This window comes from Myxozyma melibiosi (assembly GCF_037950935.1).
Source record: "Myxozyma melibiosi strain Phaff 52-87 chromosome Unknown BZA70scaffold_1, whole genome shotgun sequence".
Lineage (NCBI taxonomy): Eukaryota > Fungi > Ascomycota > Lipomycetes > Lipomycetales > Lipomycetaceae > Myxozyma > Myxozyma melibiosi.
Genome location: NW_027042915.1, coordinates 1,019,250 through 1,045,524, shown reverse-complemented (window position 1 = coordinate 1,045,524; position 26,275 = coordinate 1,019,250). Strand labels below are relative to the sequence as shown.

At 54.1% G+C, this 26,275-nt stretch overlaps 10 protein-coding genes across 10 annotated transcripts; 4 read left to right on the top strand and 6 right to left on the bottom strand.

Annotated features, from left to right (window-relative positions):
• The first annotated feature begins 3 nt into the window (after positions 1-3).
• On the top strand, positions 4-1,460 carry BZA70DRAFT_271245 (domain found in IF2B/IF5-domain-containing protein). The gene has a single exon (XM_064911446.1). It carries the CDS (start codon positions 138-140, stop codon positions 1,353-1,355), a length of 1,218 nt encoding a protein of 405 aa, XP_064770454.1. The 5' UTR covers positions 4-137; the 3' UTR covers positions 1,356-1,460.
• A 94-nt stretch (positions 1,461-1,554) lies between these two features.
• Positions 1,555-2,783, bottom strand: BZA70DRAFT_13663 (uncharacterized protein). Its single transcript, XM_064909600.1, has 3 exons — positions 2,242-2,783; positions 1,777-2,147; positions 1,555-1,711 (listed from the first exon to the last, which is right to left on the bottom strand). Exons 1-2 carry the CDS (start codon positions 2,660-2,662, stop codon positions 1,819-1,821), a joined length of 750 nt encoding a protein of 249 aa, XP_064770453.1. The 5' UTR covers positions 2,663-2,783; the 3' UTR covers positions 1,555-1,711; positions 1,777-1,818.
• Positions 2,784-6,877, bottom strand: BZA70DRAFT_13471 (trafficking protein particle complex subunit 10). Its single transcript, XM_064909589.1, has 4 exons — positions 6,035-6,877; positions 5,890-5,986; positions 3,504-5,842; positions 2,784-3,450 (listed from the first exon to the last, which is right to left on the bottom strand). Exons 1-4 carry the CDS (start codon positions 6,695-6,697, stop codon positions 2,905-2,907), a joined length of 3,645 nt encoding a protein of 1,214 aa, XP_064770452.1. The 5' UTR covers positions 6,698-6,877; the 3' UTR covers positions 2,784-2,904.
• A 1-nt stretch (position 6,878) lies between these two features.
• On the bottom strand, positions 6,879-7,891 carry BZA70DRAFT_13518 (uncharacterized protein). Its single transcript, XM_064909593.1, has 2 exons — positions 7,651-7,891; positions 6,879-7,593 (listed from the first exon to the last, which is right to left on the bottom strand). The coding sequence occupies exons 1-2, from the start codon at positions 7,731-7,733 to the stop codon at positions 7,023-7,025; spliced, it is 654 nt and encodes a 217-aa protein (XP_064770451.1). The 5' UTR covers positions 7,734-7,891; the 3' UTR covers positions 6,879-7,022.
• Positions 7,892-8,117: 226 nt separating this feature from the next.
• On the bottom strand, positions 8,118-9,371 carry BZA70DRAFT_264790 (uncharacterized protein; the record flags this gene model as incomplete). The annotated part of the gene is made up of 1 exon (XM_064910926.1): positions 8,118-9,371. One exon carries the CDS (start codon positions 9,369-9,371, stop codon positions 8,118-8,120), a length of 1,254 nt encoding a protein of 417 aa, XP_064770450.1.
• Positions 9,372-10,845: 1,474 nt separating this feature from the next.
• On the top strand, positions 10,846-12,660 carry BZA70DRAFT_233488 (amino acid permease/ SLC12A domain-containing protein; the record flags this gene model as incomplete). The annotated part of the gene is made up of 3 exons (XM_064910261.1): positions 10,846-11,172; positions 11,220-11,610; positions 11,675-12,660. The coding sequence occupies 3 exons, from the start codon at positions 10,846-10,848 to the stop codon at positions 12,658-12,660; spliced, it is 1,704 nt and encodes a 567-aa protein (XP_064770449.1).
• Positions 12,661-13,151: 491 nt separating this feature from the next.
• On the bottom strand, positions 13,152-14,231 carry BZA70DRAFT_286772 (uncharacterized protein; the record flags this gene model as incomplete). The annotated part of the gene is made up of 1 exon (XM_064913896.1): positions 13,152-14,231. The coding sequence occupies one exon, from the start codon at positions 14,229-14,231 to the stop codon at positions 13,152-13,154; it is 1,080 nt and encodes a 359-aa protein (XP_064770448.1).
• A 640-nt stretch (positions 14,232-14,871) lies between these two features.
• On the bottom strand, positions 14,872-15,992 carry BZA70DRAFT_264787 (uncharacterized protein; the record flags this gene model as incomplete). The annotated part of the gene is made up of 2 exons (XM_064910925.1): positions 14,872-15,876; positions 15,939-15,992. 2 exons carry the CDS (start codon positions 15,990-15,992, stop codon positions 14,872-14,874), a joined length of 1,059 nt encoding a protein of 352 aa, XP_064770447.1.
• Positions 15,993-16,119: 127 nt separating this feature from the next.
• BZA70DRAFT_271234 (uncharacterized protein) lies at positions 16,120-16,731 on the top strand. Its single transcript, XM_064911445.1, has 2 exons — positions 16,120-16,494; positions 16,646-16,731. The coding sequence occupies exons 1-2, from the start codon at positions 16,142-16,144 to the stop codon at positions 16,662-16,664; spliced, it is 372 nt and encodes a 123-aa protein (XP_064770446.1). The 5' UTR covers positions 16,120-16,141; the 3' UTR covers positions 16,665-16,731.
• A 1,721-nt stretch (positions 16,732-18,452) lies between these two features.
• On the top strand, positions 18,453-21,292 carry BZA70DRAFT_308279 (velvet factor-domain-containing protein). Its single transcript, XM_064914852.1, has 2 exons — positions 18,453-18,945; positions 19,033-21,292. Exons 1-2 carry the CDS (start codon positions 18,767-18,769, stop codon positions 20,828-20,830), a joined length of 1,977 nt encoding a protein of 658 aa, XP_064770445.1. The 5' UTR covers positions 18,453-18,766; the 3' UTR covers positions 20,831-21,292.
• Positions 21,293-26,275: the final 4,983 nt, after the last annotated feature.

Below are 26,275 nucleotides of genomic sequence, written 5' to 3'. Positions count from 1 at the left end.
CCCCATCCTCACCTCCTGCAGTGCTCTCCCCGCTACGCACGCTTATGCCTTGTTCGCTGCTCTACCATAGCTTCTTCCACGCCACCCGCGCTCCGTCAATACCCACAACCCCCCGCTAAACCTACCCCGCTGCCACCATGTCTGTCAACATCCAGCGCGACAACCATGATCCTTTCTATCGCTACAAGATGCCGCTGATTGTGTCCAAGATCGAGGGCCGCGGCAACGGCATCAAGACCGTCATCGTCAACAACGCGGACGTCGCGCGCGCGCTCGCTCGCCCGCCCATGTACGTCACAAAGTTCTTTGGCCTCGAGCTCGGCGCGCAGACCTCCATCAACGAGACCACGGACCGCTACATGGTCAACGGCGCACACGACGCGCCCAAGCTGCAGGACCTGCTCGACGTGTTTATCAACAAGTTCGTGCTCTGCACCTCGTGCCGCAACCCCGAGACAGACCTGGTCATCACCAAGGACCAGATGATCTACAAGGACTGCAAGGCCTGCGGCAAGCGCTCGCCCATCGACATCCGCCACAAGCTCGCCGGCGTCATCGTCAAGAACCCGCCGTCGTCCTCGAGCTCGAAGAAGGGCACCGCGTCCGCGATCAAGAAGAGCAAGAAGAACAAGTCCGGCGACGACGACGCAGACGAGGAAGAGGGCTCCGACGACGAGCTCACGAAGCGCATCGCCGCTGAGGCTGAAGGTCTTCCCCCCGCCACGCTCGTCGCCGCGGCCGACGACGACGACGACGACGACGATGACTGGGCCGTCGACACGTCCAAGGAGGCCGTCGAGCAGCGCCAGAAGGAGCTCGAGGCCCAGGTGCGCGGAATGCGCCTCGGCGACGACGACGACGAAGACGCAAACGACAACTACTCGCAGCTGGGTAACTGGATCCTCGAGCAGGCCGAGAAGCCGAACAACGTCGAGGTGTTTAAGAAGATCAAGGAGCTCGGGATCGAAAACAAGCATCGCACGCTGCAGGTGCTCGCGCAGACGCTGTTTGACAAAAACATTCTCGCGCAAATCAAGGAGCGCGCGCCGTTGCTCAAGAAACTGATTGCGAGCGAAAACCACGAAAAGGCTCTGCTCGGCGGAACCGAGCGCTTCGTCGGTCTCGAGCAGCCTGATCTGATCCCCGCGATCCCAAAGATCTTGCACATGTACTACAACTACGACCTCATTTCGGAGGAAGTCGTGACAAAGTGGGGATCGCGTGCGAGCAAGAAGTACGTCGACAAGGATACGAGCAAAAAGGTGCGCAAGGCCGCGCAGCCGTTCTTAACTTGGTTGGAGGAGGCTGAGTCTGAGGAGGAAAGCGAGGACGACGACGAGGATGACGACGAGTGATTTTTATTTCTGTTATTATCTCGTTTTAGTTTAAAAAGTAATTGCCTTTTTCAGATAGTTTGAGCTTTAACAGTCAATGTATATAAGCATATGTCATCTACAATCAACCCATGCAACAGCCCCCAACTCCCATCATCATAGTAATATACACTACCGCCTCGTAGAAGAATCCGCAGCCCTGCGCGCCATTCGCTGCATCTCGATCTTCTCCCTTGCGACCCGCTCCGCCTGCGCCTTTTTCCGATTCTCGGCGGCGTTCGACCGCTTCGCTTCTTCGTCTTCGAGTTGCTGCTCTATATCCTCCAGCGTGATACTTTGTGAGGTTTCGAATGGTGGGCGGAGGTATGCCGAGGAGACTGTAAGAAGTAGATATGCATGTTAGTAAGAGTAAGCAGAGCTGAAGACGGGAGACAAAACGTACTGCTACTCTCGGCAAGGACAGAGTTAAGTCGTCCCTCGATATTCAACTTTCGTTCCCTCTCAGCGTCAGCAGCACTCTTGCCCGCCCTCTTCGTCTGCTGCGCAGGCCGAGCGTTTCGACGCTGGTTGATCTGGACGGGGACTTCGATGAGCTTGCCGTGCGCGACGAGGGATTGTTGGTCGGATAGGGTGGGTTGGTCGGGTGCTTTTGGGTTGATGGTTGGATGCTGTGTCTTTGTTTGGATGTCTTCTGGTTCTGGTTCTGGTTTCGGTGGGTTATCGTTGTCGTCGTCGTCGTCGTCGTCGTCGTCGGAGCGCGATTCAGAAACTTGTCTTCGTTTCCGTAATTCGGTCTCCACAAACTCGGACCTACTCAAATTCAAACCACATCAGCCCACGCTCTTCCTCGCCCCACCTCTCCAACCAGACAAATCAGCAGACAAAATCAGCAGACAAAAAAACTCACAAAAGTCGATCCTCAACCTTCCCCGACCACCACCTTTCGAAGCCCTCACCGGCGCGAACCGCGGCCCAGGTTGCGTATGCGTAGCATCGCCGACTTCTGTTCCCGCAGACTTGGTTTTGCTCTTGCTGTTGATGGTGAGTGTGTGTGCTGCGTGCGTGGCGCCGCTGAGGAGTTGGAGCGTGTTTATTCCTTGATGCCGTCGGCGCGCGGGTTTGGCCCTGCTGATCTGCGGCAGATGTAGCTCCTCCTCCTCCTCACCCTCATCCTCATCCTTCTCATCTTCTTGTTCTGTATACTGCTCCGGTGTAGTTTGAGGTGCTACTCGCCCTCTTTCACGCGCCTCGGCACCGGCAGTGCGTAGATCAGGATGCAGACTCTCGCCCTCCGCGTCCGTCTTGACTCTCTTTCTCGCGCGCGACATCCTGCGCACTCGTCCACGGATCCTAGTCGTATTTCTCCTTCTTCCTCTGTTTCAAGTCACAGAAGAAATCAAGTAGTTATATATCGTGCGCCATTGCTGGCAAACCTCCGTGTCTGGATTAGATGGCGATAACTTCTATGAATCGTGGTTTATACCCCCGCCGCACGCCTTCCTCGCATCGCTGATTGATATCGAATATGTACATTCACTTCTTCTACTTCTTCTAAACTACAACAACAACATCACTCAACCGCCAAATTAACATTCGAAACCTCCGGCAAAACCAGCACCGACTCCGCACTATTCTTATACTCCACCTCAGCAGAAATACTCTCGTGCGCTTTCGAACTCGGCCGCACCTCGATCGTCGGCAACAGCAAATTCCCGTGCTTCAGCGGCAGGATCAGAAGCTCGACTTCAAACACCGCGTCCGAGACTGTGAAATGTCCCTTCTTTTTGCCGGAGATTAACCAGTTGTCCGCGCTGGCGGTCACGTCGTAGGAAAACTCGATCGCGGAGGTGGAGAAGATGTCTGGGATGTTGCGCGGCGCCCAGCCGCGCGAGGACGATAGCCGGACGGTGATGGGGATCGGGTGGCCGACGTAGAAGACTTTGTCTGAAAACACGAATTGCATCGGCGACGGCTCGGCGGGAGCGTAGGGATCGAGCGCGACGGGCGTGTAGAGAAGTTCGAGCGTGAACAGGACTTGCACTGTCGGCACCTCGACCGGGATCACGAGTTCTTTCGTGAGCGTCCCGAGTACCTCTTCCGGCTCTCTTGCCAGGTTCTGGTAACGTTAGTAATACTATCAAAGCACTAGATGTGATGAAGCAAACTTACAGTATAGATCTGCTCCAAAATCTGCTCCAAACTCGCGCGATCCGCCTCCTCCACAATCGAAAGCAACGACTCCCACTGCGCACGCACATACGGCCCCATCACAATCCTATCCAAAAACCCGTACGCCGCCAAATCGACCTTCATCAGCGCCAAGATATGCAGCTCGACCAGCATCTGGTACTTGCTCAACCGCCGCTCGTACTCGCCCTCGGCGATCTTGCGCCGGACAAGCTCGCTGATCGTGTGCCGCATCTCGTCCTCGAGCCGGCGGTACTTGATCTTGAGCAGTAAAGGCTCGGGGGGAACTTTCTTCCGCTGCGGAGCCATGTACGACGCGCTTCGCTCGATCCGGTACGAAAACGTGACAGGCTGCTTCGGAAACGCGACGTAGTCCCGGCCGATCGTCCCGCGCCCGCCTTTGACGGTATAATCCGCGCACTCGACCAACTCGCCAGAGAGCACCCGCAGCGGCACCACGAGGCCCACGCACGAGATTGAAAACTTGGAAAACAGCGCGGTCGACTTGAAAATGTCCTGCACGTTGACCGCGAGCGAGAGCGAGATCGAGACGTGTCGCACTACGGCGACCGAGTAGCTCTCGCCTGAAGATGTAGAGAACTCGACAATTACCCGCAGATATAGCTCTTTTACGTCGACCTCGGCCACGTACGGCATCGTCAGGTAGACCACCGACTCGCGCCCGACAGCACCGACCTCGACCGTCGACGGCGCGCCCGCAACTCCCTTCACCTCCAACGGCTTCCGCGCGTCCTCCTCCTCCTCATCCGCCGCACCCTCAGCCGCGACCGCGCCCTTCGCGTCGCCGACCACGATCCTCGTCCCACTAGACGCGCTCCGCGCCGTCACTTTTGCGCGCACGACCTCGTTCCACCCGGTATGCACCTCGACCGTGACCCGTTTGGGCGCATCGAGTCGGATGCTGCGTGCGGTCGAGAGCTTGACGTTCATGCTGCCTGGTTGCTGGTACATGCGCATGCGCTGGTTCGGAAGCACGCCTGCCTCGCTGCCGTGGTAGTCTTTCACCAACACCAGCGCGCCGAGCTTGAACTCGATATTGTCAATCTCGTACACGCCCGGCACGCTATGCGTCGTCCAGAGCTGCAGCTCCGAGGTCGAGCCTGCTTTGAGGAGGACTTTACTATTGCTCTCAAACAGGACGGTGTATTTCATCCCCGCGGGCTCCGCCAGTCGGACAGAGATCGAGTCCATAGGCCAGTCAACATCAAACGGGTTCTCGACCTGGAGCTTGACCGAGAACTTATCCTCCTCCACCTCCGACACCGTGATCTTCCGACCCAGCGAGGTCGTGAACAGCGATCCGAGCGGGAACGACAGCGGCTCTGCGTCTGCCTTGCGTTCGTCCGCGCAGATCTCAATCACGCGCAAACACAGCTCAGAAACAAGATCCTTGCTCACAATCTTCTTGCTAGCAATGATCTGCAGCGCGACTTTCAAGTACTCCTCTTTCCGCCCGAGATTGAACAAGCAGTCGGCGTAGATCACGTACAGGTTTGTCGAGATAAGTTCCCAGCCCTGGTGCAGGTACAGCTGCGGAAGCGACGCGATCAGCGTCACGGCGGCTTCGTACTCTTTGCGGTGGTATTTGATCACCGCCATTTGCGCGCGCAGCTTGTCGACCGATCTCGTGCGGTCTGCGGACTCGTAGAACGCGCGCGCGGAGTCGGTGAGGTCCATGTAACTCGTCATGAAACTCTCCTGGTTGTTGATTATCTCTCTTAACTTCGGGTTTAAGTATTTGTCCAGCAGCTCGTCTTCCTCTTCTTTCGAGGTTGTAGCCGCCTCGTCTTTCACCAAGCTGACGTCTTCAAAGTTGTTATTACCGGTGTCGTCCGCGTACCACCCTTTCCGCGCCGCAAGCTGCTCGATCGACGACCGCGCAAGCAACAACAGCTCCGCGCGTCCCTCGGCCACGTCGCGCGTGCGCCCGCCTTGGATAACCCTCGGCTGAACCTCCGTCGCATCCATGACCTCCTGGATGATGCCATACACCCAATTCGCGACCAGGAACGGGTTTTTCCCATTCGAGACAAGCATCTTGCTCGTTTCGAGCGCAAAGTTGCGCGTGCGCAGCAAGAACTGCGAGATGCGCAGCGCGGTCATAGTCGGCGAGGTCGAGGTCGACATCAGCAGGAGAAGAAGCGAGGCTTGCCGCGAGAACAGGTAGCAGCGGAAATCAAAGAGCGAGATGTTGTTTTCGAGGATCGAGTGCCGGACTTTGGAGTCGGAGTCGCGGGTTAGGAGTTTGGGGGTGGAGTCTGGGTTGAAGCCGACGGTTTGGAAGAAGGTGATTGTGTTGTCTGTGGGGGTTAGTGTGGGATTGTTGGAGGTGGTGGGTGGTGCTTACCTTGTAGTAGTTGCATAAAAGTCGCGTCGAGCTCGTCGTATTGAATCAGGGCGTCTTCGAGTAAACTGACATGTTCAAACGCGAGCGCCAGTCCCTCCTACATAGATCAGCAAACGTCCACATCAAATACAGAAGCAAAGCGCACCTTCATCACAAAAAAAGTCGCAAAGTTCCATCCAGGGATGGTCTTCTTAGCCTCCATCTTCTTAACCTCATCCTCATACATCTGCACGCGTTTACCAAACGCGTCGAGGATCCCGTCGCGGATGCTAATCATAGCGTCCGTCCACATCTTTTGATCATCCGCAGGATCCAAGCCCATCTTGACGAGCACGCAGCGGTCTTCTTTCGAGCTCGTGTTGAAGTCCGCTTTGATCTTGTTGAACACGCTTGATTTGAAGCGCAGGGAGGAGGCTGCGGAGGAGGTGCCGGTGGCGGAGTGTGGGTCAAAGAAGAAGAGCATCCACTCGGTTGAGTCGCGCTGGGATGCGACTTTGGACGTGAACCACTCGCGGATGATTTTGCGCACGCTGGCGCGGTAGGTGTCGTTGTCTTCGCATTTGACGAGGATGATTCGCATGTACGGCGTATCGAGCAGGCCCGGGATCTGGTGCTGCGGGGCCTGCGGGCCGTCTGCAAGCGTGTCTTCGTAGAGGTTGACGGAGAGAGTGGCGATTGTGCGGAGCGGGCGGGGTGGGTGGTTCCAGTGGAGGTTGCGGAGAGGGAGACGGGATTGGATGTCGCGGATGACGTGGGGAGCGACGCCGAAGGGGTCGTAGTACGCGATCGAGACCGAGCGCGAGGACATCTGTGAGTGTGAAGATATGAGAGAATTATATGCAGAAGTAGAGATTATATCATGATGAGATGCAGGATTATATCATGATTGTGGATGCGGGTGGTGAAGGAGGTTGGTTGTTCGTTGGAGCCGCACGTCGAGGAGTTGATAGTGTTCATCTGTCTGCAACTTCTACGATTGAGAATCAAGCAATTGATGAGGTATTCTACTGTAGAGATTGTGCTTATACTGTGTTAGTTGTAATTGTCTATAATCTATAACCAGTCTATCTAAGCTCAACCCCTTCTGATATTTCCTTCTGATATTCCCTCAGCTATTCCCTCTGATATAAGAACTAGATCTCAACCTCTTCCAGCATATCAAGATCAAGCAGTCCCTGCGCATACTTCAATCCCTCGCGTCCCTTTCTCTCGACCTCCTCACTCCACAGATCAGAAGCCTTGAGCGCTTCAGGAATAGGCACAGTGATGCGACCCTTCTTGAGGACGTACTTTGTGAGGGAAAAAGCATACAGCTTCTTCGTCTTTGGATCCTCAAACCTGCTGAGCACAAACAGCCACTTATCGTTCCACCCCAGCACGCGCGACGAGATCTGGTATTTTATGTAGGGCTTGATTTCGCGTTTAAACACGGTCGCCACGGCGCCGACGGGGATGTACAGCCAGATCCCGTCGTTCTTCTTGACGTCGAGCAGCAGTTTCCGGAAAACTTCGACCATGAGGTCCGTACGCGCGATGTCGAGGTCGCTGAAATAGGTCGAGTTGGACTTGTGGCCGTTGAGATCGCACTCCATCGCGGGCGAGCGGTTGGTGTAGATTGACTTGCGGAAGACGTCGCCTGCGACTTCGGGACGGGGTTTGTGGATGTAGAGGAAGTAGGTGAGTGATTTGTAGAATCTGATGTGCCTGAGAGGAGTTAGTTGAGAATGTTAAGACGAGTGAGGGGGGAGTAGAGGTGCGCACCAGGCAAATGGGAAGTTTTTGGCGTTGAGAAGCCAGAAGACTGCCGTCACGGCGGTGAAGATGGTAGAAACAGACCAAGCCATGGTGATCAGAGAGTGACTATAACAACAAACACAAGACTCTCTTGAAGATATCTCGATATCTTTATCTATTGACTATTTATAAACAACAAGACAAAAGAGAAGAGAAAGCAGGAGTCCAGACGAGGATCCGGACCGTGAGCTCCGGTGCCTGCAGGGTTGATAAACTTTGTTTCGCTGGACCTCGGCTTATCCTTTCTATGACTTTATATAGTCTACTTGACAATACAGATCTTTTATTTCTTTAAATGCACTCATGACGTGAATAAACCGTCTGAACTCCGTGTTAATCGATAGAGAGCATATACATGAGATAATGCAAAACAACAAAACAAACAATAAAGGCAATGCAAGTCGTTATCATCAGGTCATCAGTTCAGCAGACAATTACGCGTGCTGGGCGCTGGTTAAAGGCCTGTCTGCGTTGCGAAACATAAGTCTGATCTGATCGAGTTGGACAGGCGACATTTGCTCAAACGACCCAGTCGGCTCGTCCTCGCCGTCGTCCTCGTCATTCGGACCGTACCGCAACTCAGACGGGACCAGGTACTTGTCTAATTGAGTAGAGAATATGATCGAGTTGTCCTTCTCCTTCGCCTTCTCCTTCGCGCTATGTTTGCCGGATTTGGCTTTTGTATCGGGCCGCATGTAACTGGGGAGGTCGCGGTCTATACGGCTTCGGTCCTTGATTTCATTGGTGAGAACAGAGAATGCGGAGCGCTTTAGGCGGGCTGCGGCCGTGGCGTCGTTGTCTGCGGGTTGATGTGAACGTTTTGTGCCTCGGGGGAGTTGCTGCTGCTGCTGCTGCTGCTGCTGCTGCTGCAACTGTTGAATCATCTGTTCAGGCTCCGGCCGCAGCGGCTTCCTTACTTGTACAGATCTCTCATTCGCCTCATTGACAGCATCGAGATCGACGTTGGCAGCGACCAAGACCGAGTGCTCTTCATACGCGATATCCATTTCGAGCGCGCGGATGCAGTCATCCTGGTCAGCCAAGAGATCGCGCAGACGGGAGATGAGGTCCTGGGCTTCGCGGAGTTCGTCTGAGGTTTGCATGTATTTTTGGTGCGTGGCGCGGAGGGTTTGCTCGAGACGGATGATTTTGCGGGTTTGCATGTCGGTGGGGGTTGCGTGCTGGCGTGAGGTAGTGGCAAAGGCGGAGGCAGAGGAGGAGTGGGATGAGAGAGAGGAGGAGAGAAAGAGTTGGGTGCTGACTTGTTGGTGACGGGGTGGGTTGGAGGTTGGAGGAGCAGAGGGGTTGTGGTGAGAGTGCTGAGCAGAGTAGTCTGCGGTCTGAGAATGAGCCATAGTCTGCGTGCGAGAAGAGGAGCTCTGGTTAACAGCAGAGTTGAGCATCTCGAACTGCAGCGGTTGATCGGCGGTGGGCGGGGGCACCTGCAACGGCGGAGGACGAGATAATGACTGGTCTGTCTGAGCGCGGGATCTAGCGTGGTCCAGTTCGGCGACGTCCTGGATGGTCTTTTGCCATGCCAGCCTGATGTTGTCTGCCAGTTTGTTGAGCATGCGCGAGAACTTGTGGTGAGGTGCTGTGGACTGACCGGCTGATGGACTGACTGAGTAGAGAGAGCACGTGAGGAGGAGTGAGTAGTCATGGATTAGATAATACAATGACATAAGCATTAGATAATCAAAGGAGAGGCTGCTATCGCACGGCTCTGAAGCTAAAGTAAAGAGAAGAAGCTGATTGTTGGTCGAGTTTGGCTTAGTCGGCGGCGGTGGCGGCGGCAGGGCTGAGGTTGATTCGGAGTCTGGCAGTGAGTAGTAGTGATAATACTAGTAGTGGTAGAAGTAGTAGTAGAAGTAGTAGTAGTAAATAGTAGTAACAGAAGAAGTAGCAAACAAAGAGGTCTGTGCTAAGACGAACAAGCGTAGGCCAATGCGCATTGCATCTGTTTACTGTTTCTATTACTATTTCTATTTCTATTTACTATTCTGTTCTGTTCTGTTCTGTTCTGTTCTTTCTGTTGTCTGTTCTTTATTCTCTATTCCTATAACTATTCATAATCCTCTTCCTAAGTTGTCTTATACTTCACTTATACTCTCCTATCTCCGATAAGCTAAACGAAGGTGATGCCGTGCGCTCCGGATTTGCTTTGGTTTGAATGCACCGCACTTGTTCTGACTGTAAGTAGTTGTGATGTTCTACTATGCCATACTATTCATCATCTACATCTACATCTATCATACATCTGTCATACATCTATCATAATATCTCACCATATCTCAATGGATCACACCCAAACAAGCCTACTTGGCACCATGGCGTGGCACCGTGGCTCCACCGCCTCCGTCGATCAGCAGCTCTTGTTCCGCATAAGCAACAGACAAAGAGAACGCCACAATAAGAACTCTGCGTATATTCTTGTCTTGGTACCTGTTGAGTACCGATGTAGTTGTCGTTGATATCTCTCAGTTGATGTTCAATATCTAGAGACATTCATATTCTGTATGAGATATAGATATAGATATAGATACAGATATAGATATAGACATAGATATAGATATAACATATTCAGAACAGCCATCATCATCTTCTCATTGTCATCCAACCGACCGCCTCAACCGCCTCAACTGCAGAATCCCGAAACATTAAACTGTAACCGTATCCCTCCTTGTTATCGCCAAAACCTACCTCCGCACTCTGTCAACTTCAGCCGTCTCCGATTCGCAATTTGCTGTGATTTCTGTCTTGTTGTGAGTATAGTCCAGTCAGTCAGTATGATCATATTAGTACAGTATGATCATATTAGTATTATCAGCAGGATCTGCAGTATCTGCAGTATCATCAACAGTATCTGCAGTATCAACAGTATCTGCAGTATCATCATCAGTATCACAACGGCAACTCCCCCGATAGTAGCTCCACTTGGCCGTACTCTTATCTTCCTCTCCTCATCTGAACCTTCTCTCCTTGTACCTCCTCTCCTCCTCCTCTCCGCTCTCTGTCGGCTGCGCTCCTTCACTGACAGCGCCACATGGCCTCCAGCTGTCAACATATAAACACCTGTTCTGCCCTGTTCTGTCTCCTCCTCCTCCTCCTCCTCCTCCTCCTCCTGTTCTGTTCTCTCTCTTGACCTGACCCATCTCTACCACCATGGACCCAACCTACTCCGACGGCAACTCTGCCGAAAAAGACTCCGGCGTCAATGAAAAGACAACCACCGTCCCCCAAGTAAACAGCATATACGACTCTGAGCGTGGCTCCGTCGTAGACGTCAAGGTCGACGTCCACACAAACATCAAAGATGGTCTCCAGCGCCAGATGCACCAGCGCCATGTCCAGATGATTGCCCTCGCCGGCACCCTCGGCACCGGTCTCTTCCTCTCCAGTGGAAAGGCAATCATCCACGCCGGGCCCGCTGGTGCTCTCATCGCTTATATCCTTGTTGGTACCGTTGTCTGGTCCATGATCCAGAGTCTTGTATGTTCCTCCTTCTCCTTCCATATCAGCTAAAGCTAACTCGACAGGCCGAAATGATGTGCTACGCGCCCATCGCCGGTGGATACATCCACTACGCCGAGCGCTTCCTCCACCCCTCCGCCGGCTTCGCCCTCGGCTGGATGCAGTGGTACTCCGCCGTCATCTCCCTCCCGACCGAAATCATCTCCGCCGCCGTCATCATCGGCTTCTGGGACACCGACCCCATCAGCGGCGACATCCCGCGCTCCCACATGATCGGCTACATCACCGCCTTGCTCATCCTCTGCTCCGCCATCAACTACTTTGGCGCCAGATGGTTCGGCGAGGCGGAGTTTGTCTTTGCCATCATCAAGATCTTGCTCATCATGGGCTTGATCATCGCCGGTCTCGTCGTCGACCTCGGCGGCGGTCCTGATCATGACAGAATCGGTTTCAGATGTAAGTCACAGTATTGACAGTATAGTAAAATGACAGACAAGACTAACTCCTCTAACTTCTCCAGACTGGAAAAACCCCGGAGCATTCGCCGCATATCCCGTCGAAGGCAGCGTCGGCAAATTCACCGGTTGGTTCACGTCCTTGCTGCAGGCCGCCTTCTCGTTCGGAGGTGTCGAGACCCTTGCCATGACCGCCGCCGAAGTGCAGAACCCGCGCGCAAACATGAAGAAAGCCGCGCGCCTGCTCTTCTACCGTATCCTCTTCTTTTACGTCTGCGGAATCCTCATCGTCGGCATGCTCGTGCCTTCCAACGACCCCCATCTGCTCAACTCGACCGGAAACGGCGCCGCCTCGTCTCCCTTCGTCATCGCCTTCAACCGCGCCGGCATCAAGGTCCTCCCGAGCATCATCAACGCCGGTATCCTGACCTCCGCCTTCTCCGCCGCCGACTCGGTCCTCTACTCTGCCTCGCGCATGCTGTACGGTCTCTCTCTGCGCGGCCAGGCCCCCCGCATCTTCTCCACGACGCTCAAGAACGGCCTTCCCATCGCCTCGCTCGTGCTCTCGACCCTCTTCATCCTGCTCGCGTACATGACCCTCTCCGACGGCGCCCAGACCGTGCTCAACTGGCTCTCGAACCTGACCTCGATCGCGACCTTCATCTGCTGGGGCACCATCTGCATAACCTTTTTGCGCTACAAGGCCGGCTGCGAAGCGCACGGCATCGACCGCAAGACCTCGTTCTTCTACAACAAGTGGCAGCCCTGGCCCGCGTACTGGGCCATCTTCTGGTGCATCATCAACGTGCTCTTCAACGGCTACCAGGTCTTCATCCACGGCATGTGGAGCACCTCCGACTTCATCATCGCGTACATCAACATCCCGATCGTCGCGGCCTTGTTCCTCGGCCACTGGCTCTGGACCGGCCGCAAGAAATTCCCGAAGGGCAGCGAGATCGATATGTACTCCAACATCCCTGGGCCTGAGATCGACTTTGATCCGAACCCGCCAACCACAAAGATCGCCAAGTTCTTCAGATGGCTGCTTTAAGCTGCTGTAGTCTTGTCTTGCCTTATCTTGTTTTGTCTTGTTTTGTCTTATTTTGTCTTTGCTTTGCTTTGTCTGCCGTCCGGCGCGTATACGATAGTTAGTAATATATCTCAAAATCAAACAACACAGAATATGTAGTAACAGCACAGTAATCAGCCTGCTTGAAAGTGCGGGCGGAATGCTCTTTTTGTATTGTATGAGTAGGTGGCTCAAGCTTAGAGTCATCCTGAGCTCCGCGGAGTTTTCCGCGTTGGGTGAGGGAAGTGGAGGTGACTCACAACAAGTCTGTTTTATGTATCGTGCTTTCTCAGGACATGAGCGTACTAAATCAGACTGGGTTTCAGTTCAGTTTTAGGTATTAGATTTTGGAATTGAATAGGTTGTGTGGTGTGGTGGGAGTGTGGCGGGATGAGGTGGGTGAGGTTTACATATTCACGTTCATTACTTTCACTTCATGATCTAACTATATACAACTTGGATTATCTCACACACTAATCAGAATACTTGAGCACCAGCTTGCCGTTATTCTTTCCCGTCAACAAACCCTGGAACGCGCTCACCGTGTTCTCAATCCCCTCAACCACGTCCTCCTTAAACTTGATCTTCCCCTCTCCCACCATCCCCGCCACACTCCCGACAATACTCTGGATCGTGCCCGGCTCGTTGATCATCGTGTCGAGGATGATGAATCCCTTGATCGTCAACCGGCGCTGGAAGACCTCCATGTAGTTCTTCATCCCGTACTGCTGCTCGCGCGGCGTGTTGTACTGCGATATCGTGCCGCAGACCACGATCCGGCCGTTCACCTTCGCCTTGAGAAACACCGCGTCCGCGAGCGGCCCGCCGACGTTGTCAAAGTAAACGTCGATGCCCTCGGGGATGTACTTGTCGATCGCCGCGTAGGGGTCTTTCTCGGCGTTGTAGTTCCACGCCGCGTCGAACCCGAGCTCTTCGGTCACGTACTTTACTTTCTCGTCCGAGCCCACCGAGCCCACGACGCGCATGCCAAACTGCTTGCCCAGCTGGCCCACGATCTGCCCGACCGCGCCGGAAGCCGCAGAAACAAGCAAGGTCTCGCCGGCCTTGAGCGGGCCGCCGACGTTCACGAGGCCGTGGTAGGCGGTCATTCCCGGCATGCCGAGAATGCCGAGGAAGTACGTGAGCGGCACGCCCGCTTTCTCCTCGATCTTTGCGTAGTGCGCGACTTGTTCCTCAGGAACGGGCTGGTAAAGCCTAAACTGCGTCTTTGCGAACGGCGAGCCGACGAGATCGCCTTTCTTGAGCCCGCTGGCTGCTGCGGCGCCGGTGGACGACACGTCGAGCACGCGCGAGATGCCAAAGTTCGAGAGCGGTTCACCGAGCACGTAGGCTTCCGAGTACGTCTTGGTCTCCGGGTCGCGCATGCGGCCGCGCAGGTAGGGGTCCAGCGAGAGGTACAGGGTTTGCAGGAGTAGACCGCCGGCGGGGGCGGAGGCGGGGATCGTCGACGACTCGAGGGAGAGATGGGTGGACGTGGGAAGACCGTCGGGGATTTCCCTGTAGATTATCGATTTGTTTTCGAGAGTTGCCATCGTGTAGGTGTAGATGAATTGAAGAATATGAGAGATCAGAACAGCACAGCGCAGGACAGCGGGTATATATACACCTCCCCATCGCCACGAGCCCAAATGACGCACCACCCAGAATCTCACGTCAGCATCCCTCATCACCATCCAAAACCCTTCTCAATCTTCTTCAGCAGCCAGCATCCCCGTCGTGGCGAACCTAAACCCAGTCCTCATCGCCGAGGCAGACAAAACACCATAACAAAAGTTTCCAAGAAGGGTCGCGCGGCTCCTGCGGCTCAGCCGTTTCTGCTGCTTTCTGCCTCGAAGACTTGCGCAAGTTGACTTTTTTTCGGGGTTTGGATGCTGGTAAGCGAAGTGGTCCGCGTGCAGGTCGGCGAAGACAGAAGTGAAGAGAAGAAGTGATTGGAAAGAGGATAGGTAGTCGGCCGAGAGGCGTGAGAAGCGAGAAGTTGGATGTGTGAAGGTCGGCACTCGGCATTTACAGTCTTTCAGAGTTTTGCTTGAAACAGCTTTTCTGTCTTTTTTTCAGCTTTTCTTCTATTTTTTCTATGCTTAGCAATCATTTTTGATTATCATTACATTTTCTATTAAAAGGCCGACGGACGGAAATCAGCATAATCTAAAAATAACTGGATAGAATACATCACTCATCAGCAACCTTGATGACCAACTTGCCAAAGTTCTTGCCCTTCAACAAACCCACGAACGCGTCCGCGAAATTCTCAAGCCCCTCGACGACGTCCTCCTGGTAGACGAACGAGCCGTCGTGGAGGTATCCCGAGACCTCGGCAAAGAACTTGCCGAGCACGTCCGGGTGCTGCTGGACAAGGTCGCCGACGATAAAGCCCTGGAGTTTGAGCCGTCTGGTGACGATCTCCATGAGGTTCTTGTAGCCGTAGAGTTCCTCCGGTTTCGCGTTGTACTGCGAGATCTGGCCGCAGCAGGCGATGCGGGCAAAGTCGTTGGCGGTAACCAGCACGGCGTCGAGCAGGTCGCCGCCGACGTTGTCGAAGAAGATGTCGATGCCCTGCGGAATGTGCTTGTTGATCGCGGCCACGCAGTCCGTCTCGGTCTTGTAGTTCCACGCGTCGTCGAAGCCGAGCTTGTCGGTCAGGTACTTTACCTTCTCGTCCGAGCCCACGGTGCCGTACACTTTCAGCCCGCGCTTCTTTGCGATCTGGCCCACGATCTGGCCGACCGCGCCCGCGGCCGCCGAAACGAGGATCGTCTCGCCGGCCTTGAGCGGGCCGACGACGTACTCGAGCGAGGTGTACGCGGTCAGACCGGGCATGCCGAGCACGCCGACAAAGTACGACAGCGGGAAGTTATACGGGTTCGTGACTTTCTTGAACGTCCCCACCAGCGCGGCGGGGACGGCCATGTACTGCGCGTGGTTCGTCACGGGCGAGACCACGAGGTCGTCCTTTGCGAACCCGGCGACGGCCGAGTCGAGCACTTTGGACACGCCGAAGCCGGCCGTGGGCTGATCGAGCGGGAACGCGGGCGAGTAGGACTTCTTTGACGCGTCGCGCATGCGGCCACGCATGTAGGGGTCCAGTGAGATCGTGAGCACTTTGATGAGCAGACCGCCTTCGGGGGCGGACGCTGGGATCGTGCTCGAGACGACGGGGAGGTTGTCGGCCGTGGGCTATGCGAGGAGCGTTAGCGGGTGCGCTGTAACATCAGAGAGCAGAAGAGGAGGAGACTTACGTATCCGACCGGGACGGACTTGAAAATAACAGACTTGTTCTCAATTGATGCCATTGTTTATACTGTAGACGAAATACTCTTTCTTCAAAGGTGCAGAGAAGTCGCAGGAAGGTGGGAGGAAGGTTGGTTACAAATAAGCTGTTGACGAGCCGTTGGGATGTTTGTGGTCAATGATGTCATTTGGGTTTGGAGCTTATTTGGGGATGCCTCGGTTCTTGCTCTTCGTACTTTCTTTGTTTCTTTCTCTTTTCTCGTTTCTCTTTTCTTTTATATATCTTTACTTCTATTATAAAACAGTCAAAAGGCAGACTTCGGTACTGGCAATTACAAAGCACATGCAGATTACCGACCTTCACTACAGCAAACGACTGCTTTTCATCCACGAACTTGCTCAAGGTAGCAAAGTGATTTCTAAACCCCGACGCAAGCAGAACACGCACGGGCACATGTCCTCATACTCCGAATTACCGCCTTCTCTGCGCATCTATGACAATCCAACAGTCTATATCCAGCAATCTCTCGCAGGATCAAATAGGTGGTGCTGCGGTGCTGTGAGGTAAGAGTTTGCGATGCATACCGCACCACCGCTTTGATCCACCATCGTCGAGGGTTTCTTAATTTCAAAAAGAAACCGATCTTGCTTAGCTCAACGGCGCCGGTGTCTGTTCACTATCATTCGTTCGCTCAAGATTGAATTCCTCGTCTAGACGACCCCTGTGTCGCTGAGCATTAACAACGGCTCTGGGGATGACAACATCGAACGGGATGAACGACGACGACGGGGGTGGATGTGGTATGTCTCTGTGTTTTTCTAGTGAGGATTGAGGACTGTAAGGATGCTGTGAGTTGATTGTGGGTGTGGACGGATGATGTGCTGATTTGTACTTGTTAGTAGCAAGTGCCTGTTCTGCTCTTGCGTCTTGTGCTCCAGTTTGACAATACAGCCTGAATACGCAACTGGAAATAACAGTGATTAAAACGACAAGAGAAACGAGTCAAAGCAATGCCAGGACCATCAGAATATCTAACTGGCGGATATCATTAGTAACCGATGACTAATACAAGCTCTCAAGAGAAACAAGGCACAAGTAAGATCAGTCTAGAAGCGGAAATAGGCCAGATAGATAGGCCGGGTTTCCGTCCAGGATATTATCCCGTGATCACCTGCGGCAACTCAAACTCCTGCGCAAGAGAAGGTGCGCGGTTCCTCGGGCGGGTACTGTACTGTAGCTTTGTATGTATGTATTTATCCGCGCGGGCGCGGTAAGATAACGGATATCTGCCGATCGGTGGAGGTCCCGTCTACCGACGATAAGAGCAGCAGAGACATTATAGAAAACAATACACGACGACAAAGGCGCAAGGTGAGTGATTGAGATAGAGATGGAAGGTACGAGGAAGGAAGGAAGGGGAGACGCGAGATGTGCGTGTACGCATTAGTGTGTGTGTGTGCGGTGAGACAAGGCCCTTGCCGGGACCGTCACACGTCTGCGCGCGAGTAGTCAGTCAGTCAGTCGGTCATAATATGATATCTGTTTTTTAAGTACCTTTCAGAATCCTATTCTTGCCTGTTCTTTTTCCCTTATTACTTGGCGTGGCTTTCCTATATTTTTTGATTATCCTTTGTTTGGACGTTGTGTCTATGTAGTTTATTTCTGTGGTGAGGGAGGTTGGTAGTAGAGAAAGAGGGCAACACAGCAACAGCAGCAGCAGCAGCAGACCGCCAATATGTCCGGTTCTTCACATCACGGTGCAGCGAGCGTGCTGACTTGCACGGAGAACAGTGTCGACTATGACTTGACTTGACTTGACCGCCGGTGGCTTTGCGTGCCGTGCCGCCCCCGGGCGCGGCCTGCCCGACCAGTCTACTTACTTACTTACCCTCCTCCCTCCTCCCTCGTTGAGCGGGGCACATGGTCGACGAACTGACGCGCCGAGAAATACGACAGTGGGGCACAAAACAAGAATGAAAAGGCAACAACACAACTACCAAAAAAGCAAAGAAAGAAAAACGGCGATCAGCATCCGGGCAGAAGGTGGGTAGTATGTAGCACGAGGGTCGTACGAAGATTTGGCAGAAGATTTGGTAGATTGTTGGTTCAGGGGCAACGCGAAATGAACTGTCCGCTGTCTAGTACCCGACCCAGGCCAGAAAAGGCTGTTTCTCTTTAGTTTTTACTTTTTACTTTTTACCCTGGAGCGGGCGTAGTAGGTCGCTATAGCCCATTTGCGTTCTGCGTCGTTGCTCTCGGCAGATGCCGCCCGGCGCCCGGGTCAGGATCGACCGCCGCCGCGGCTCAAGAGAGAGTAGAACGCACAGACCGGGCAGGGTCCGAGTCGAGTGCGACGGGTGTAAACTTCTGTGTCTGTGTCTGTCTTGTGCACCTACTCGTTCGGTTTAGTTCGTAGCGGTTAGCGTACATATGCCCGCTTCCAATAATGTTTCTGTCCCATCCCGGACTGTCGCCGTCGACATGCTCCTGAATGTTTTCAAGACCCGCTTATCCTCTTCTTCCTCCTCCTCCTCCTCCTCCTCCTCCTCCTCTTCGTCTTGCTTTTATTCTTCCCGTGCGCGTCCTCGTCCGACTCCTCCTACTCCTCCTCCTCCTCCGCTCGTCCTCACCGCGTTCCCTCCTCATCTACCTCCCCTCCCCCGCGCCTGCCCTCTTCCTCTCCTCACCTCGCCCGCCGTCTATCACCCCTCCATCCACCCCCGCCCCTCTCTCCCTCCTCGCATCACAATGCGTCCCTGAGTGACATCAATCAGCCCACATCCCCTCTTCATCGCCTCAACCCTCTCTCTCTCTCTCTCTCTCTCTCGATCGACAATGGACCACTACCTTTCCGCACCACAGGCCGCTCCCAGCATGTGCGACTTCACGCTCGAAGTCGCCCAGCACCCCATCCAGGCGCGCGCCTCGGGCTGGGGCTCGCGGTCAGACACCCGTCGTCCGGTTGATCCACCGCCGGTGGTCAACCTCGTGGTCTCCCAGGACGGCAACGACGTGTACGTATCATCCTCCCTCCCTCTTACTTGCTCAGATCGGGCCTGATCTCGATTCTGTGTGTGCTGACCTACTGACCGCCGATCTAGCACCGTCTGCTGCAAAAACTTATTCATCCTGCAAGCAACCCTTCACGCAGCCTACCCGGTCGTCCCCACGCCGACCTCGCAAACCACGCCGACGTCCCCCCCGCAATCCTCAAACCTGATCGGCACAACCATAACCTCGCTCTCATTCATGAAACACCCGCCCCCGGGCCGCGCATACTTCCTCTTCCACGACCTCTCCGTCAGACAAGAAGGTTCCTACCGCATCGTCTTCTCGCTCTTCGAGCTCTGCGAAGGCATCGGCGCCGTTTGGCGCCAGGAAGCAGTCAGCGACGTGCTCACGGTATACTCGCCAAAGAAGTTCCCGGGCCTGGACGTCTCGAGCGCGTTGACGCGCGAGATCGCGAGTCAGGGCGGGAAGGTGCGGATCAGGCGCGAGGCCAGGGTGCGCAGTAACCGCCGCGCGGCGCTCACGCTCCGGCATCAGCAGGTCCAGCATCAGCATCGCCAGCAGCGCGGTAATGGCGGGTATTCCACATCAGCAGCAGCGAACGAGGATGGTAATGGCAACGACGACGACGACGACGAATACGCGCGACAGCAGCAGATCAAGACCGAAGGCTACTCTTCAGCATCGAGTATATCGCCGACGCTAGATCGCCAACAAAAACGGATCTCTCCACACGACAGCCCTGACTTTGCGCGCGCGTCAGCTGCGTCAGCGGCGGGACAGACGCGGGCGTCGTCGGCGGACTACTCGTTCCAGACCGCGAGTTATGTGCCGTACAGCTCCGCGACAGGGCTGATCTCGCAGTCTGCCGCGTCCGCAGCGCATTATTCTCCCTACTCGGTCGCCAGCTCGGCGGCGTATCCTGGGTTCGGCGGGTTCAGCAGCTCAGCAGCGGCAGGGGCAACAGGCAGCGGGTCTTCGTCGACGGCGACGACGTCTACGGCTACAAGTACGACTACAGCAAGCGACTCTGCGCTCTCGCCTCCTCCTCTCCCCCCACCGCCTGTACCTACGCTCTCTCTTCCGCTACCACCCGCACCACAGCTCGCGTACCAACAACAACAACAACAACAGCAGCAGCAGCAACAATTCCCGCTGTCGTCTACCTCGTCAGGAACAGTCATGTCGACGGCGGCGGCAGCAGCGGCGGCAGCGGCAGCGGGCGCGCCGTATTGGTATTTACCGCCGCCGCCGTCGTCTGCTGTGCCGCGGAACTTCTCACAGAACCCGGTTATGTTTCCCCAGCTACCTGGTCCGCCTCAGCAGCAAGCACAGCAGCAACAACAGCAACAACTCCAACTCCAACAGCAGCAGCAGCAGCAACAACAGCAGCACCCACAACAGTACACCTTCGGAAACCAGTTCGTGTCGGACCCAGGCAAATTCGTGTTTGTAGATTCCTCATATTCGCAGGCGACGAGGCACCCGCAAAACCCGGCGCAGACCCTGCCGGCGCCGTCCTCTTCCTCCTCCTCCGCCTCTGCTTCTGCCGCGCAGAACCAGAGCCAGCAGTCATACCAGATCGTGCAGCAGTACTTGCCTACGCACCAGCTCGTCCACGGCGAAAACGGCGAGATGCTAGCCGGCGCGCAGACCGGCATGCTGTCGTCGGCCGAGCACCACGCCGCGCACCACGCCCACGCGCACGCGCTTCATCCGCAGCCGAACCAGCACCACGCGCCGCCGACGTCGCTGCCGGGGATGAACATGATGCAGATTCCGCTGGGTATGCAGAGCATACCTATCGCGTCTGGCGTTTCCGCGCACGGCGTCATGGGCGAGATGGATACGTCTGGCCATTACTTGTACGATGAGGGATTTGACGAGTAGGGAGTTGTGGTGAGGTTGAGTTGTTTGATATTTTTTTTGTCTTTGATATTTGTGTTTTTTATGTTTGAATTTGTCAGGAATATGACGGAGTGCGGGGTGTTCTTGTTCTGTATCTTTATCTGCAGCTATGTCAATTACTGTTTATTATCGCTGTCTGTCTAATTGTTTGCTTTTCTCATGTTGGAAGGATACGGAGGAAGGAAGGAACGGGTCACGGAAACGATCAGCGAGCGCACATGAACGACGCTGGACCGCGTAGAACATATCGTGTAATATGTAATATATAATATATAATACATAATATCAGTCTTTATCTAGTGAGAAGAGGAAGTGGCGAGATCGGAGGTCCAGCTCGTGAAGCTGAGAATGCTCCGGAGGGGACGATGGGTTGATCGTCTTGCGCTTGCGTTCTTTGCTTCTCGGCCGAAGACGCGGTTCCCGATCCCCGGGTTTGAAGTATTGAGATATTAAAATATATTATAAGACATGGATATAAGAACGAATGGAAAATGGCTTTATTCCTAGAGAGCGGGACTGGAATATGCTATGCTACGCTACGCTATGCTACGCTATGCTACGCTATGCTGTAGAGTCGCGTCGTGTCTCCTGTCGTGTTTAAAAAGTAGATTGAGAGGATTTGACAGAAGATATATTGATTAACCAAGATCAAATATATCTAATCTCCATCTCGTCTATTAAATGAAGAGCTAGCGCTCTCAAGTAGTCGATAGCAGGCCGCAGAGCGGAGACAGACCTTTGGAGCAGGCGAGGGAGGAAAGGCCCAGAGGCAGGGATCAGAGCACGCGGGCGGCGCGATGCGATCCTGGGCGGTGGAGGACGATGTTAGTTCTGCTTGTGCTGATGGTGGATGTGAGTTGGGAGGAGGTTGGTAGTGAAGAGGGTGTGATTATTCATCACACAGCAGTCCAGTCCGTGAGAAGGAATTGTGAGAAGGAAGGTGGAAGGTGATTATGATTTCGCAAGAGAGTAGGAGGGAAGGTGCTGCCTATATCCAGCTAATACAGAATCGGGCTGGTGTGTCTGCAGTGTGCACATGTGTGATCAGCCTGGTCTGCACCGGACTGCATATGGCACAGGTAGTCGACAAGAGAATCGACAAGGAAGAATCCACAAAGGCGACTGAAAGAGTATTGAACAATAACCAACAGCGGTTTGTTGTGCATAAACCGCGTAGATTGCAATTTCGGCCCTTAATTGCCCAGCCCAGCCCTTAATATCGATCGGCTAGTAAAGAGGTTTATAGCGCGGCGGAGGGTCCACTACCATTATCGCCGATCCGGCGGTGTTGAGTGGTTTGCGTAATGATGAGTAAGAGGATCGAAGAGAAGTCCAACGTCAGCGCGCATGGCCAAGACACGCGGTTTTCATAAAACTGCAATAAAAGCAGATCTTAAAGCCTAAAAGATGGCAAGAGTATTCAACGCCGTTGTAAATCTTGATTACAACAAAAAAGGGTGTGCGGCGAGTGAATAAAAGCGTTAAGGAAACGGCGCGAGTCGGGAAACAAGTGGGAAGAGAGTGGGTCAGGGATGTGAGGAGGAGGAAGAGTTGATCAGATCATCGTCGACAGAAGGAAGAAGGGTCGATCTCGAGGCGGGGGACCCACAATTTATGTGATGATCTTTGGCCGTTCGTGAGGGTTGGCGGAACAGATGAAACATGGCCGGTTGTAGATCGTCGTCGATGAGTGAAGTAGGGGTAGAAGTAGGAAGTAGTGGAGTAGTGAGCAGTGGGAGCAGACCTCCTCGCTTCAGCTCAGCCTAGCACTCATCCTCTGTCTCTCTTCATCCCTCCACAAGAGAACTGTTCAGCCTGCAACGAACCCCAGCACTGAACAGCAGCAGGATCAGATGTCGAGATTAATTTAGAATTAAACTAAGACCCGCCCGACCCACCCCACCGCGAGGAACAAATTGTTTTTTTAGTGTCTTGCACTGTATTTTTATTTTATTCATCGTCGAAATAAGCAAACACATGGCGATCTCGGATGCATCGCGGACGTTGCCCGTTGCTGCCGGCGTCACATGGCGACGTCAACTAGACTGAAACCCAGAGCGCTGATTAAGACATCGAGACCCGATCTTCTTCTCTTCACTCTCTGGCAAGACATCGACAACGTCAGCCAGCGTACGGCCGAGAGAAGATCAGCAGTCGCTACCGCCTAGCGTGCAGTCGTGCAGTTGTGCACAACCACCGAAAACCCCTCATTCTGCCTCGAGATCGCGGTATCAGATGTCTGGATAAACGGCTGCTAGTTGATATGACGAATCAGTGGCCGCACTACTGCCTAGTGTCTCCACTAACCTTACCTTCTCACCACATCACCGCCCTGCTCTGCACTAACCCCACCGAGCTTTGATCCGCGGATGGGCCGATCCGGTATTTCGTCCTCAGATCTCATCTTCGTGTGCTGAATGTGTTGATTGCGCTCTTCTCTGTGGTCTCTGCCGATCATTCTCTACTCCGCATCTACTCATCCTCTACTCTTCATCTACTCTCACCTAAATCATCCTGCTACAGCACACCAGACAGATGCCTACCACGCATAATATACCGTACCACTCTTGCCCGACGCCCAGCCGCTCGGAGATTTGTGGCGCGCTCTTAGCTCGACCCCTTCTATCTTCTAGACTTTGGGCCGTTGCCCATCGCTAGTCAACCAATCTCCATCATCTCAACGGCCTCTAGAGCCAGTCAATACTAACTCGAACGGCGACCTCGTGTTTCCCATCGTCGTCTGCGCAGATTCAGATTACAAACCGTTTGAACCGCATGGGTGGCGGCGTAGGCCGGGTCGAATACCGTTCTTGGGCGCGCACGGATGACGGACCGTTGCTGACTACCACCCGCCTACTTTTGGTAGGTGTCCTATAACCGAGACCGTCCCATTTTTGAGATGTCTGGCAGAGACCGTGTCTATGATATGCATACTATTACTATCATTGACTATGGACTATGGACTATGTAATATGCAATATCTAGACCGACGACAGACGATCAATAATCCAAGAGCAAACTCATATCAACAACCAAACAGCAACCCCGTGCTTGCTTTCTTCACAATGTCGTCGCATCGAAAGACGTTATACGACAAAAATCCGCAAATCAGACTCGACAAACATCACCCACCTGTCTCCCCGTCTTCCGTCCCCCTTTCCTCCTACTTCTTCTTCCTTCCACCTGCCGCTGCATCCGCTGCAATTTGCTGCATGCCACCTGCAACTCAATCTGGCCTGATCAGCGCTGCAACCGTCGCCCGTTTCTGCACCGAATCCCTCCGCATTTAAGATTTTTTGGATCTGTCGATTATCCTGCGCAATGGCCAAGCCCGGAGTTTAAAACTCTCTCTTCCTGTTCTTCTTCCCACCGCTCTGCTCGAGAGCTCCTTCCCGGACCCGATCAGCTACACTGCTCTTGATTATCAGCCGAGGCGGGTGTTCGGATAATGTACTCCTCCTGGGCTTCTCTGCACGGGCTTTACTCTCCACAATAATCCTTATGTCCTTCGGGCTGACCACTGAGTGATTTTATCGCCGGCCATACCTCAAGTTCATATACTCGTATACTTCAATCCCGGTAATCTATCCGCAATATAAATATGCATAACAGCTCTGTTATTAATCAAAAATGCCCGTGTCTAAAAAGAAATTAGAGCACGGCTCTGCCGCTGCTTGACGCACAACCGTGTTCTTCTTCCACTCCGCCTTCCACCGCAGATCTACTCGGACTCGGTTCAATTACTACTTACGCACACCTGCTCTCCCCTCAGACTCCAGCAGCGCTCACTTCCCTTCTTCACGGCCTGGATATAGGGGCCCTCGCTACTTCCAAGTATGCGGGCATGCCGAGCCCAGCTCCTGGTAACCCGCCCTCTCTCGACCGGGAACTAGAGCCAGGCAGCGCGCTCTCAGCCGATTAAGGTTGTGGGTTGGTTCCGGAACGGGCGCGTTGTAACTTGACGTCTCTCTCGTCTCCGCCCGGACGGAGTGGCCCAGGAGCGGGGATATGATCTTGACTGGCCAAGGACGTGCAATGAAAAACGCAGGGCTTGCACATAAAACATGCATTAAACATAAACCAGCAGCAGAGACAAGTGAAGAAGGCTTCTTCATACCGCAAAGAAGAAAGACACAGACAGGCATGGAAGCCCGTCCTTCTCGCCCGCGGCAGCAGCAGCCATAACCTTCCAGTCCTTGACTAGGCCCGACCAAAAGCCTAGTTGACAGACCACCACCCCCACTAAACCCCCAGTCGAGCGCGCCCAATCAACGCGACGCAGCGCAGCGAGTACGGCGGCCGGCAGTCGGCAGGTTGCTGTTGCTTAGCACCTGACCGCGCGCACACACACAGGACGCGCTCTAGCCGATGGATCGGATCAGATGAATGGGGTGGCGTCCGAGCCAATCTCGCTTTCTGCTCGTAGAGCTTCGTGATATCCAGACGTAGTCTAGTCTGAGATGTGTAGTGTATCTTAGTGTCATCAATTGCTGATCATCAGCAGCTGCAATTGATCTCTGTGCGGACTCTCTAACCACACTCCATCCCCACCACCAAACCCCGTGTGACGATCTAAGCAGGCTGCTCCCCAGCAGCAGCAGAGCCAGAAGACGTGCAAGCTCAGACAAAACCCAAAGTCAGAAAGAGAAGAAACTCAAACCAACACGCCGCCGTCGCTCGGCACGGTTCCTCTTCTCGGGATGTGTGACGAGCGACATATCTTCGGCTTTTAGCTTCGAGAGCACCTGCGCAGCGCACCTCTTTGTCTCGCCGTCGCTCGACTCTGGTGTGCCAGCCGGCAGGAATCGAAGGGTGCGAGAGAATGACACAACGAAGTGCTTCGCTCTGACTCGGGTCAGTGTTTGGGGGGATGTAGGTACGGCTTTAGGGTTTTCTGGTTTACTGGATGAGAGCTCTGGTCCGGATTCGTCTGCTGTTGATTGCGGTGAGTAGTTGCTATTAGTGTACAGTATATGAATTCTCTGTGTCTGTATTGCAATATCTCTCTCTTAAAAAGCGTTGGCAAATCTGGTATCAATTGCTAAGCAGCAAGACACAGCACCTGCAATCCTGCTCCCGCTATCACCGCATCTAGCCTACTAAAACACTAACATCACCTAGCCTCGCCCCCCCCCCCTCCCAACCCCCCTTCCTATCCCTTCATTTCCCTCGCGGCCTTCTCTCTAGCCTGCCTGCCTTCCCGACCGTTGAACAGCCTTTGGCTCTAGCCGAGAAGCGTACGGTACGCCCCCCCCCCCCCCCCCCCCCCGTCCAGCCTGTTGAGAACTTTGTTGCGGACTTTGCCTGTTTCTGCATAGTTGCTGGTTACTAGTTACTGGCTCGGCAGCCGATTAGCGGGAGATATGCAGATATGCGCCGTCTTGTCTGTGATCTCTCTCTCTCCTAGATAAATGTAGATCAAAGAAT

Coding starts and splice junctions, on each gene's coding strand:
- BZA70DRAFT_271245 (XM_064911446.1), top strand. CDS start 138: ATGTCTGTCAACATCCAGCGCGACAACCATGATCCTTTCTATCGCTAC.
- BZA70DRAFT_13663 (XM_064909600.1), bottom strand. CDS start 2,662: ATGTCGCGCGCGAGAAAGAGAGTCAAGACGGACGCGGAGGGCGAGAGT. Junction 2,148..2,241: donor AAGGTTGAGGATCGACTTTT/GTGAGTTTTTTT, acceptor TTTGAATTTGAG/TAGGTCCGAGTTTGTGGAGA.
- BZA70DRAFT_13471 (XM_064909589.1), bottom strand. CDS start 6,697: ATGTCCTCGCGCTCGGTCTCGATCGCGTACTACGACCCCTTCGGCGTC. Junction 5,987..6,034: donor CGACTTTTTTTGTGATGAAG/GTGCGCTTTGCT, acceptor TGATCTATGTAG/GAGGGACTGGCGCTCGCGTT. Junction 5,843..5,889: donor TTTTATGCAACTACTACAAG/GTAAGCACCACC, acceptor TAACCCCCACAG/ACAACACAATCACCTTCTTC.
- BZA70DRAFT_13518 (XM_064909593.1), bottom strand. CDS start 7,733: ATGGCTTGGTCTGTTTCTACCATCTTCACCGCCGTGACGGCAGTCTTC. Junction 7,594..7,650: donor AAAAACTTCCCATTTGCCTG/GTGCGCACCTCT, acceptor AACTCCTCTCAG/GCACATCAGATTCTACAAAT.
- BZA70DRAFT_271234 (XM_064911445.1), top strand. CDS start 16,142: ATGCCTCGGTTCTTGCTCTTCGTACTTTCTTTGTTTCTTTCTCTTTTC.
- BZA70DRAFT_308279 (XM_064914852.1), top strand. CDS start 18,767: ATGGACCACTACCTTTCCGCACCACAGGCCGCTCCCAGCATGTGCGAC. Junction 18,946..19,032: donor TCCCAGGACGGCAACGACGT/GTACGTATCATC, acceptor CCGCCGATCTAG/CACCGTCTGCTGCAAAAACT.